The 13698-nt window shown below is 42.6% G+C and overlaps 1 protein-coding gene across 1 annotated transcript in view; it reads right to left on the bottom strand.

Moving 5' to 3' along the window:
* Window positions 1-5072: 5072 nt before the first annotated feature.
* Window positions 5073-13698, bottom strand: part of LOC126412602 (limbic system-associated membrane protein-like) — a 173367-nt gene continuing 164741 nt past the window's right edge. The window contains exon 4 of the mRNA XM_050082269.1: window positions 5073-7744. Within this exon, the coding sequence (XP_049938226.1) occupies window positions 7593-7744 (152 nt within the window). The 3' untranslated portion in view covers window positions 5073-7592. The remainder of the gene's footprint in view (window positions 7745-13698) is intronic.

Raw genomic sequence — 13698 nt, 5'->3', positions numbered from 1 at the left:
TCCCAACCTCCCCACCCCTGACCCCCACCCCCACCACTTCATCAACAACAACGACGACGATGTCATGCACGTGAGAAGGTCTCATTAGCCAGACTGGCTTTCAAACTCCAGAAACACAGTCTTCGTGGTATCGTCGTGAGAAATGTATCACTCACCTTGACATAGATCTCTGATACCAAAAAGCAGAATTGTTTGTAAGATTTTGATGACGACAATCAAAGGACTACCGTAGGTTGACTCCTGTGTCCTCTGCTGTGTATTTCCACTGGAACTACATAATATTTTGTCACAAAGTATAACAGGTTCCGGTGCACTGAAGACCTGCTATTTATTCAACGACTAGATAAATGTATGTGAAGAGAAGTATGTAAAGGGAAGAAACAAATCCACTAATCACCTCGAATATTAATTATCAGTGAGTCGGTGAATATTAGGACATACAAACTACCAGCGAAGACAGCAGTGATTATAAACTCCGACAGAAAGAACACATCACTAAAGCTGTCACAAAGTACGAAAATTCCATCAATATACTGCAAGAACTAATGGCAGGGAGCAGACGCATATATTGGACTAAGACCACACAGTGCTTTAACATGTACGTATACGGACTATACAGGGTGTTACAAAAAGGTACGGCCAAACTTTCAGGAAACATTCCTGACACACAAATAAAGAAAAATATTAAGTGGACATGTGTCCGGAAACGCTTAATTTCCATGTTAGAGCTCATTTTAGTTTCGTCAGTATGTACTGTACTTCCTCGATTCACCGCCAGTTGGCCCAATTGCAGGTAGGTAATGTTAACTTTGGTGCTTGTGTTGACATGCGACTCATTGCTCTACAGTACTAGCATCAAGCACATCAGTACGTAGCATCAACAGGTTAGTGTTCATCACGAACGTGGTTTTGCAGTCAGTGCAATGTTTACAAATGCGGAGTTGGCAGATGCCCATTTGATGTATGGACTAGCACGGGGCAATAGCCGTGGCGTGGTACATTTGTATCGAGACAGATTTCCAGAACGAAGGTGTCCCGACAGGAAGACGTCCGAAGCAAATGATCTGCGTCTTAGGGAGCATGGAACATTCCAGCCTATGACTCGCGGCTGGGGAAGACTGCAATGGACGAGCCAATTCTTCGTGCTGTTGACGATAACCCTAATGTCAGCGTCAGAGAAGTTGCTGCTGTACAAGGTAACGTTGACCACGTCACTCTATGGAAAGTGCTACGGGAGAACCAGTTGTTTCCGTACCATGCACAGCGTGTGCAGGCACTATCAGCAGCTGATTGGCCTCCACAAATGTGTCAATCCTCATTTCAGTGCATATGTTCTCTTTATGAATGAGGCTTCATTCCAACGTGATCAAATTGTAAAGTTTCACAATCAACATGTGTGGGCTGACGAGAATCCGCACGCAATTGTGCAATCACGTCATCAACACAGATTTTCTGCGAACGTTTGGAAAGGCATTGTTGGTGATATCATGAGTCGGCCCCATGTTCTTCCACCTACACTCAATGGAGCACGTTATCATGATTTCGTACGGGATACTCTACCTGTGCTGCTAGAACATGTGCCTTTACAAGTACGACATAACGTGTGGTTCATGCACGATGGAGCTCCTGCACATTTCAGTCGAAGTGTTCGTACGCTTCTCGACAACAGATTCGGTGACCGATGGATTGGTAGAGGCGGACCAATTCCATGGCATCCACGCTCTCCTGACGTCAACCCTCTTGACTTTCATTTATGGGGGCATTTGAAAGCTCTTGTCTACGCAACTCCGGTACCAAATGTAGAGACTCTTCGTGCTCGTATTGTGGACGGCTGTGGTACAATACGCCATTCTCCAGGGCTGCATCAGCGCATCAGGGATTCCATGCGACGGGGGGTGGATGCATGTATCCTCGCTAACGGAGGACATTTTGAACATTTCCTGTAACAAAGTGTTTGAAGTCACGCTGGTACGTTCTGTTGCTGTATGTTTCCATTCCATGATTAATGTGATTTGAAGAGAAGTAATAAAATGAGCTCTAACATGTAAAGTAAGCGTTTCCGAAAACATGTCCACATAACATATTTTCTTTCTTTGTGTGTGAGGAATGTTTCTTGAAAGTTTGGCCGTATCTTTTTGTAACACCCCGTATATGTGTCGTTTTGCTGTAGCTCCAGACGCTACTCAGAGTGTGTCTCATTTCAGTGAAGTCCACTCCATATGAAGCTCTCACAGTTAAAAATGTTCAAATATTCGTGAATTCCTAAGGGACCAAACTGCTGAGGTCATCGGTCCCTAGACTTACACTCCACTTAAACTAACTTAAACTGTGATAAGAACAACACAGACGCAAGTCCGAGGGAGGACTCAAACTTCGGCGGGAGGGGCCCCGCAATCCGTGACATGGCGCCTAAACCGCGTGACCACCCCGTGAAGTCTCTCTTAGTTGTTGCTGTGAGACATACTGGCGTCATTATCACAAAAATGTAATTACAAAATTTTTAGTAAAAGGTTTGCTATTCGTGAAGGATCGGATGCTGCTAGAGATTAATACTGGACTGAAGCTGTAATAAAAACCTGATCATCCATAGCGTGGAAGACACGGTTAACAGAACACTTAACGTAAAAGAGCAGATCCTTCTTATTTTCCATTTCATACGAATTTGACTAACGAAGTACATATATAATGTCAACCTCCACAACCGAAGAGTCTGGGAACTTACGTTGTATCGGTTTGGTGTCTTCCCTTGGACTGCTGCTAGTAATGAGTTGTATTCATCGTTCCCCATGGCTGCCCGTGCACCTCGTCAGATTTCGCGTAAGACGCTGTTAAGCAGTATTCTGTTGTAAGTTGATCGGTACAGGCGTGCAGTCCAGTGATCCATTCCAAGTTGTAGTTGAAGGACCACTGAAAACCACACTTACCACCAAGTCTCGCCATTCTTCTGCCGCACCCATCAGCCGCTGAGGCAGGAAAAGGGAGCTAAGGAACTATGTAAAGAAACAATGCACTGTACAGCCACCGCTTCTGACCTGCATAAGAGTCTACCTGTGTCTTAAATAATTTTATACACCTATACTAAATGCTCATAAAGTTGTCGTATCTTCCAAATGTAGATATGTCGTTTCATCTGGAAGTACCTTGGTTAACATGACAAAGTTATGTGTAGTCCACAGTTGGCTGTTTCAGACGGTTACGTCTTCTTTCTCACCTGATTATACATATTGGCCTTAAAGAATCCCGGACCAAACGCTCCAAATATCTGGTATGAAAACCTATTAACGTAATTTGCATTGTAATTAAATAGATTATATACTTAAAATTTATATGTAGTCTCACAAAGAGCCAATCTTCATATCATGATTAAAAGCTTTTATTGCCAATTTTATCGTTTCACAGACAGTGTTTTGCCTAGTACGTTAGGTTAGTAGGCAAGGATGTAAGGAATTCGACTCCTAAAGCAAAGGCAGTACACATTTCCACACATTGTGTGTGAGTGTAATACACCAGCAATACCAAATTAGGTCGCGACACTGTGCTCTGTTAGCATTGTACCTTCACTTTAAACTGAGTGTAGAAGTGTTTCTCAGCCTTTGCTTTAGTTATTGCAAGTCATAGCGCTTAAATACTGTTGACAGTCTTATTAAGAAGAAATGTGTTTCGCTTTATTTTAAAACATCTTCAGTACTCAGTGTAACGGTATGGTGTTTTGTTGCAATATTGTTTGCTGGGATCATGAATAGTTGTCATGCTTTAACTTACTTCTGAAAGTTCCCTTAATTGTCATCGTCCTTCACAGTTTTCTTGTACTTACTTTGTTCTGCTTGTTCTTCAACACGTATGTGGTAGATTCTATCACACAGCACTTCCAGTAACAGTAAATGTATTGACATTCTTGTACTGTGAAAAACTACTGCCATCCATCCAATCGTGTACTTTTACTTGCTACTGTGAGATTCATTCGTCTTTTGTTTGTTTTGCCAATAGTAGGAGTGGCTGCTATTTCTCTCTACCTGTGTGTGTGTGTGTGTGTGTGTGTGTGTGTATGTTTATGTGTTTACATTTTTCGACAGGCTTGTATGTTGAAGGGAGCTTTCACTATCGCCGATATGTGTCAGAAATAATAAATCATGCAGTCATATTCTTCATACCAGGTAGCAAATGGCATATTATAGGACGATAATGCACGACCACAGCGCACGTCGCACCACAAATGCCTTGGAGAGTGAACAGATCTTTGAATGAGATGCCTGTCACCATGATTTGTTACCTGCAAAGCATCTGTCCGATGCGGCAGGAAGTGTCTACTTTACTTGCATACCAGCCTCAAACCACCATGTATTTCAGGTATGATGAGAAATTTCGCAATTTGGAGTTCAAGGCACAACAAAAAGTGTCTATTCTTAACAATAACGGGTCACATTTTATAATGACGTTCATGATGATAGATTCAATTCCATACTAATTTAAAGAATTAAATAGCCTTCATGTGCTAAGCGTCTCCACAGAGCTTGATAAATATGGTAGGGATGCTCCATGCTTTAATAATTTCAGTTTTCATCTCTGTAAGAGTTACTCGGCACTGAGCCATGAAACTGCTAATCATATCAGAAACACTTAGTTTGAAGCAGATTGTAATATATCCCGCATGTAGTATTAATAAATGTGATGGTTTATCTCATGTCTGACATCAAATGCGCTGAGACCTAGAGTGACATTCGAACTTTCTACAAATACTCTTCTTTCATGATTTGTCTCATTGCAGTATGAGCCTCTGTGATGGATGAGCTTCTATAGAGGGAAGTGTTCTCATGCACAAGCAGTTACTCAGGCCCTAGTTTATACTCCACTGAGTTGTTCTCTTGCGCATTTCATAACGTTCGACAAATGAATCATGTGGCACAAACCGTTCCAGCTCTGTCTAATGGACGTCTCTCTGTTGCAGTGGACGGCGCTATCCATTGTTGTTAAGGGATGGGTATCTGGTACAAGAGAAAAATACATTAATTTCTATGTTTTTATACGAAAATTGTTTATTTTATATTCACGGTAACTACGGTACAAGATGAAGAAACTATATAATTGTGAAACCAAATATTTCTTATGCATGAAATGTACAGAAGGAGCTACATAAGCGAATAAAAGAACCACGACGAATATCAACATACTTTCATCTGACTCAAGGCTGACAGACCATTGAATTCACCATCAGGGAAATGATATGCAGGGTAACGGACAGACAAATATTGCTAAAAGGTTTGAACACCTAACAGGGTGTAAGTACTGCTAGAGCTAAGCCCTGATAGAGAGAAGAGGTGGACTTCCTTTTCTGGAACTGACGTTTCCATGTTATTAGCTGCACGCTTGCACCATAGTGCGTAGAGTGTTTCTACAGAATGTAAGAACGTTGGCAGCTTTACCGTACTAACTTATATTACGCGAAACGTAAATATAACTCCAAACACTGTAAATACGGAATCAGATCTTTGGAAGAAGAAAACATCTTCATTGTTAAATACCTCTCTCAGGAGAGAAAAAGTTCCTCATTGTTATTATCATCCACAACAGAAGCAGCCAATGAAATGAGGACCACTTTCAATGCTACCCACCTGTCAGCTTTGATTCTGAAATGTAGGTTGATTATTAACTTAACATCTTTTCTGAGAAATAAACGAAAAATTGTCCTGTATGTGCTTGGGGTGTAAACATGTGTGTGTGTATTTATTGTTGTCAAGCCACATAGTAGGAAAGCAAAGAATTACAAGTTTCTACAAAAAGGAAAGAGTGAACTATTCAGCAACCACAAACCCGAATGACTTGAAAATGAAACATTCATTCGACAAAGTACAGAACACATTTCGCACCTACGAGTAATCCAGTAAACTTATGAAGCGCGAACTGCCTCGTGAGCAGGTGTTAAACACATCGTTGCACACTTCTTTTATTGTCCACATTTTCATTTCAGAAAAATAAACTGATCTACGATTGTATCTGTCGTCACAATGAAAAATACAGCCACCTGACTTTCTACGTACATCCGTTACTGAGGGATCCAGACGAGACGATAAGCACAGATACGTGTCTACAGGCCGCTAATACGACCGATTTGTGCCTCACTCTGGACGCCCTCTGGCAATGTTTCTAGACCTAACGCGTTATAGTTTTGCATGATTAATGAGGTCTTTATCTTACTTTACGTTTCAGTTATCTTTACAGTTGCACGCATTTAACAACTCTATTGCCACTCTGCAACTGTATCTCACTCCAAAGAGTCAAGAGAAAAGTTTCTAATTATGTCGCAATATCCATGCATCGAAATCATCGAGGGATACAGATATAACATGAGAGGGACCGTTCTCCTACTCTCTTAATCAGTGAGAATGACAATAACTGTCAAATGTTCTTGTTAGTTTGTTCAAGTATTAGTGTAGTTCTGGTTCTCTGATTCAAGTAAAACCTGACAGATATATGTAGGTACAGAGCGAACATTTCCACGAAATGTGAAAATAGCATATGGTCGTTTCGACAGTAATACCGTGATCTTCATCTAAATCTAACGAATATCCACTTTTCAACAGAGATTTTGAATGTGCGTCTGGTATGTGTGGCAAGTCTCGCTTCTTGAAGAATCGCATCGCGAGTGCACTCGTTGTTCGCACCCATGCCAACTGGTCTCAAAGATCCACTTTTTCCCTGTATAACCGACTGAGGCCAGATTATTTACAGTTTATAGAAGAAATAGAGTTTCTTCGTTCTGATATTTTATGATCTCAAACTTGATGGTGTGTTTTCACGCCAAAGTCTTATGCCACTACAGTTTGAGATCTTTTTCGGTGTGTATAATCATACCAGCTGATGCTGCGTCATAGATGACGTTGAAGCACTGTTAGGAAACACTGTTGTGGGTACAGCGCCAATCTATGCCCCTTGTATTCACAGAAGATGTACTGTTGCTATTAATTAATTTATAGATGGAGAAATACACAGTGTTTTATGATAGATGAAATATTTCGCTGTCGTTCCTTGGTGAAGTCTTAAGCAGTCCTTACTGACGGAACTTGCACCGACATAGAATAGAACGAATTGAAGGAGTTCACTTTCCAACTTTTCATTCATTACCTAACGCAAGCTTCATATGGACGAGATGATCTAACAATAGACCTCCAAGAACTGAAGAAGACTTTGAAGTGTCCGTACGTATTGTAGTACAGCCGTGCCAATAGCCAATGCAGTTCTGTTGGTGCTGTTTATTATAGAATGTGAAATGGAAATGGAAACTGTCACTGACTATAAAATGCTGAAACAAAATTAGTCCACGTTAGTGGCATGACTCGTCACTAAGCACTGACCACTTTACACATCTCACTACGTCGGTCCGTTCTCCGCAAGTCATTTATTGCATCTTGTTATTTTACAAGTTAGGTATAAGACGGCGAAACCACTGTAATTATAACTAACGTCCACTCCTGGATTCTGAACAGTTAGAGCAGCCCACTGCACCCCGCGTGCTGTCGCTCCCACTGTGTCGAGGCAGCCGCAGCTTCTGCGTCCGCCAGCTGCTTAAGGCACTGTCTGGCTGCGGGCGGAGCGCATCACCTGCCACCAGGGCCGAGTGGCGCGCGCCCCACCACCGCCAGCACGAGGGCCGCCAGGAGCAGCGAGTGCAGCGCGCTCGCAGCAGCCGCCGCAGCCGCCGCCCCGCCGCTACTGCTGTTGCCGTGCTGCATGGCCGCTGGGTGTTCCCCTGCATACACATAAGTCAGTTAGTGACACATCCAAAGTCAGTGGCGCACATATGTAAAAGCGACGTCCAGGGTGCTCGCAGCAGCTGCTGCAGCTGCTCTGCCACTGCTGCTGCTGTTGCTGTACTGCACGGCCACCGGGTGTTCACTTGTGCACAAGAATGTCGGGTACTAGGACATCCAAAGGTAATGGTGGCCATCTGTAACAGTGGTCTCTAGGCGGCTCACAGCAGCCAGTGCAGCTACTCCACCGCCACTGCTGCGTTGCCATGCTGCGTAGTCAACATTCGAAGACATGTAAAAGCGGCGTCAAGGGGGCTCGCAGCAGCTGCTGTAGTGTACTGCATGGCCACCGGGTGTTCGCTTGTGCACAAGAATGTCGGGTACTAGGACATCCAAAGGTAATGGTGGCCATCTGTAACAGTGGTCTCTAGGCGGCTCACAGCAGCCAGTGCAGCTACTCCACCGCCACTGCTGCGTTGCCATGCTGCGTGGTCAACATTCGAAGACATGTAAAAGCGGCGTCAAGGGGGCTCGCAGCAGCTGCTGCAGCTGCTCTGCCACTGCTGCTGCAGTTGCTGTACTGCATGGCCACCGGGTGTTCGCTTGTGCAAAAGACTGTCAGGTACTAGGACATATGAAGGTAATGGTGGCCATCTCTAGCAGTGGTCACTAGGTGGCTCACAGCAGCCGCTGAAGCTACACCACTGCCACTGATGCATTGCCATGCTGCGTAGTCGACATTCAAAGACATATGTTAAAGCGATGTCAAGGGGGATCGCAGCAGCTGCTGCAGCTGCTCTGTCACTGCTGTTGCTGTTGCTTTACTGCACAGCCACCAGGTGTTCGCTTGTGCACAAGAATGTCAGGTACTAGGACATCCAAATGTAATGGTGGCCATCTGTAACAGTGGCGACTGGGTGCCTCACAGCAGAAGCTGCAGCTGTTCCACTGTCACTGCTGCGTTGCCATGCTGTGTGGTTGACAGGTGTTCCCCAGCAGGCAATAATGTCTCCTACTGAGACGCCCAAAGACAGTGGTACCCATCTGTAACAGCAATGACAAGGAAGCTCATATGAACTGTTGCAGCTGGTGCCTGGAACATAATGCTCCTACCTTACTGCAGACATTTGAGTGCTACCCTGCACACAAAAATGTTAATTAATAAGACATTCAACACCAGTGGGGCTCAACTGTAACAGTAACAACAGGGCTTACAGAAACTGGTGAAGCTGTTACCTCAATGACACTGCTCCTCTCTTACTCCATGACAGCTGAGTGTTCCGCTACACACACACACACACACACACACACACACACACACACACACACACACACACAAAGGCCTGTTAGTGAGATATCCAAATCAATGGTGCCCATGTGTAACAGCAATGACAAGCAGGCTTGAAGGAACTGTTTCAGCTCGTACCTCAACGATACTGCTGCTCCATTACTGCGTGACAAGTGGATGCTACACTGCATGCACAAATGCCAGATACAATTATGATAACTGCTGGTCCATGTTTTGTGTAAAAGCATTCTGGGATAATGGGTCTGCCTTGATGGAAAACGCTTTTCGTGTAGCTTCTTCCTCAACTGGTTTCAGAGACAACATTTCCATCATCAACCCATCAGTGATGCGGATATCTCCAATGAAACTAGATTGCGCAACAAATTAAAAAAAACAGTTCTTGCAGCAAGACAGACCACCAATCCTATAATGTCAGATACTGAGATATGCAAAGAGAATTGTGCCCCTCTGTAAAAGTAACAACAACAACGCTTATAGCAATGATTGCAGCTACTGCCTCAGTGACAATACTCCTCCCTTACTGCAGACATTTGGGTGCTACCCTGCACACAAAAATGTTTATTACTGAGACATTCAAAGACAGTGGGGCTCAACTGTAACAGCAAGAAGAGGGCTTACAGAAATAGATGAAGCTGTTACCTCAATGATACTGCTCATCCGTTAATATATGACAGCTGAGTGTTCCCTTACACACACATACACACACGCACCCACCCACCCACCCACCCACCCACCCACCCACCCACACACACACACACACACACACACACACACACACACACACACACACACACACACACACATAAAGGCCTGTTAATGAGATATCCAAAATCAGTGGTGCCCATATGTAACAGCAATGACAAGCAGGCTTGAAGGAACTGTTTCAGCTGGTGCCTCAGAGAGACTGCTGCTCCATTACTGCATGACAGGTGGATGCTACACGACATGCACAAATGTCAGTTACAATTATTGTAACCGCTGCTCCATGATTTGCATTAAAGCATTCTGGAATAGTGGGTCTACCTTGAAACAAAACACTTTTGTTTTAGTTTCTTCCTCGACTAGTTTCAGAGACAACATTTCCATAATCAACTCATCCGTCTTGGGGATAACGTCAACGAAACTAATTTGGGGAACAAATTAAAACAAAAGTTCTTACAGAAAGACAGACCTACAATCCCATATCGTCAGATACTGAGATATGCCAAGACAATTGTGCCCCTCTGTAAGAGTAACAACAACAAGGTTTATAATAATGATTCCAGATACTGCCTCAGTGACACAGCTTCTCCCTTAGCGCTTGACAGCTTCATGTTGTACTCCACACGTCAGCAAGTGAGTTATGCAGGAGACAGACGTGTCAATCTGTAACAGAGACGACAACGAGTACTGCAGCAACTACTTCAGCAATTACCTGCACTATACTACTGCTGCCTCGCTGAATATTTTTGTGCTCCCCTATACACACGAAGATCTGTTTATGAGATATTTAAATAGAGTGCAGCCTGTCTGCAGCAGTCATCACTGGGACACTGACAGCAGCTACTGCAGCTGCTGTACCGCTACTGTTACTGTTTCTGTGCTGCATAACTGATGGGTACTGCAGTGCAGATCAAATGGCAGCTGCGGAGACATCCAAAAATGAGTTGACCGTCTGTTACAGTGTCCACAGAGGCACTCCATAGCTTCCTCTGCCTCTGTGCTATACCTGCTTCCGTGCTGCATGGCAACTGGGTGCTTACTTACATATAGATAAACGCTAGTCACCGAGACATCCCGGGTACACACAAATGGCAGCAGCTGAGACATCTACAAACGGTGCTCACAATTTCTGTACCCATGTTGCATAGCTGATGAGTATTCCTGTGCATTTACATGACAGCTACAAAGATATACAAAGCATTGCAGCCCATATATTACAGTGACAACAAGGGCGCTCTGCAGTTTCTTCTGTCTCACTTTTACAGTTGTTGCCGTTCTGCATAGCAGCTGCTTGTTCACCTACACAGACAAACGCCAGTTGCTGACACATCCAGATAGTTATGTAGTGTCCATGGCATCGACAACTGGGGCGCCGCCAATACAATCACTATTGCCTACTGCTTCTGCTGTCGTGCTGTATTGCTTCCAGGCTACACACAAAAGTCTGTAGCTGAAGTGTCCAAAAAGAACACTGCCCATCTCCAAAAATGACACTTGATGTCACCTCGATAGCACTTCAACTCGAGTGTTATCATACAAACATAATTTGACTTTGCTGTGATATGATGCTATTGCTACTTTCTGCTGATGCCAATTACCGACCTGTAGAGAATATTATGACCACGATAAACAACTAGTTGAATAAATACGGTCTACCTCCAATAACACAGATCTTCCTTTAGTCTACAAAAATCTATTCAATGCATTAAACTTAACATAGGTAATACAATGAAATCAACAAAAAATTAAATGTCAGTGATTTTTTATAATCATACCTCTAACAGAAAATCCTGTGATGTCAAAAATTAAAATATGGAAGAGACAGTTGGTAATAATGAGGAATGTAAATGATGTAAAATTCATTTAGGTTATAACCAAGAGCTCTTAACTTTTCTTAACGAATGTCATCAATAGAAAAAGCTGCTGATAAAATAAAGAACGTTATTAAGTACCAGTTCCATGATACAGATCACCACCTGTTAAACATAAAGACAAACCAATTTATATAGCAAAAGTTATTCTACAAACTCCTGAATAGCACGTGAACTGCTTAGTTACTTGGTTACTTTATTTACTTTTCTTGTACTACAAAGCCATTTGCTGCTCTCCACTATGATATATTCACAGAGATAGAAAGTTCACAGAGACAGAAAGTTCACAGAGAGAGAAATAAAAGTATATGTACAGCAGCCATATCGTCGCAAGTCAGGGGTCATCTGAATAAAGAATTAACAATGCTATGATATGCAGATAGATTGTAACTGTCATTACTGTTGCGGTCATGAAGCTGCATCACAAACAAATGCATGTGAATACCAGATACTAAGCAAACCAAATAGAGTGTAAAAGATCTGAAGCAACCAATGCTGCAATGTTGCAGCACTGCCAGGTGCTCTTCTTCACACGAAATCAAGATCTGATAATACACTTAAGGACACATGGTACTTTTCTGGCTGAATATTATATAAAAATCAATACCCATTTCTTTCACGCACTGTTTACAGTGTATATGCTTTACCGATTTTTTGTTGGTATCAGGTAATGCAGCATTCCTTTTAGCTTGTTCCTTTGCTAACTTGATCGAATCTTTCAGCTTCAAGTACCCATTGTCCGTCACATGCAAGCAATTGATTTTCCATATTCGAGCCACATTTTATGCCTAAATTTCTCAGGACTTCCAGCCTTCCTATCACTCCACGATTGAAACATATCGATGCGTGTAGTACACCACCTTTAATCTATTCAGTCCTACAAAAACATTCTTGGGCAATCTTTCTCGAGTACAGTGATTTCATTTGTATTCTGAGTGCCCAATGAAGACATTTACTAAGCAAAACAGGGTCACTCAGGTCTCTAAAAATCGGTTGTATTTTTTAAAGAGATTGATCTCAATTACTGAGGAATTTATTGGTGACTACCAATGCCGTTTCCGCAGAATTAGACCCACATTAGTTCATCTTTTATCTCTAAGTCAGATAACTGAAAAGGCATGGGAATTCAATGTAGATGTAAAAAGATTATTTTTAGATTGGAAAAAGGCCTATGATAGCATACAGCGACAGACACTTCTAACATTACTAGACTTGCTTAGGCAGATGATGTGGCATTAATAAGTAGTTTCACAAAAGAGTTAATCAAAATGATGCAAAATTATTACAAAATTGCTGAGAAAGTAGGATTATAAGTTAATGAAGAAAAGACAGTATATCTGGTCATAAATAAGAAAAACCAAAGAGATGCACCTTTGTAGTTGGCTTCACTTTCAAAACAGTTAACCGCTTAAAGTACTTAGGGACTCTGTTTAGTAACAATAATGGAATGGATAGAGAAGTAGATGCCCGTCTAGCGACAGTGAAGAAAACACTCTTTAGTTTAGTCAAAATCTTAGAGAAAAATCACTTAGTACTAAGTCCAAACACTGCTTGTATCAGTCGACCATCATACCGGTAACATTATACGAATGTGAAGCATAAATATTTAGAAAGAAAGATGAAGAACAGCTGTTAATATTTGAAAAAATGTACTGAGGGAAATTTTTGGTGCTGTATATCATGAAGATAACAAAGGAATGGAGGATAAGAAAAAATGAAGGATTAAGGGAGCTGTACAAACGTAGATCTGCTAAAAAGGGGAAGGTTGAACTGGACAGGTCATATAGCAGACTACCAAAGATAGCATTCAGAAGGACAATAGGTCCTAAGATGACCATGAACACTGAATGGACAAACAATGCACTTAACAGAAGGGAATGGAAGAGGCTTGTAGAGCAGGCGTATGGTCGAGAAAGTCCTTGGCACGAGTAAGTAAAAAATGAATAATAGGGATGGCAGTGAATGGTGAAGAGGGTTAGTGAGTTTGTGGAGACAGCTACTGACGCAGGGGACCGCTGTGCAGCACTGCCCAGGACTCGGTGCTACAGGGGTGTGTCTCCGCAGCGGAGGA

This window comes from Schistocerca serialis, chromosome 7 (genome assembly GCF_023864345.2).
Source record: "Schistocerca serialis cubense isolate TAMUIC-IGC-003099 chromosome 7, iqSchSeri2.2, whole genome shotgun sequence".
NCBI lineage: Eukaryota > Metazoa > Arthropoda > Insecta > Orthoptera > Acrididae > Schistocerca > Schistocerca serialis.
Note: the sequence above shows the minus strand (reverse complement) of the source record. Positions and strands in the feature narration are given on the sequence as shown.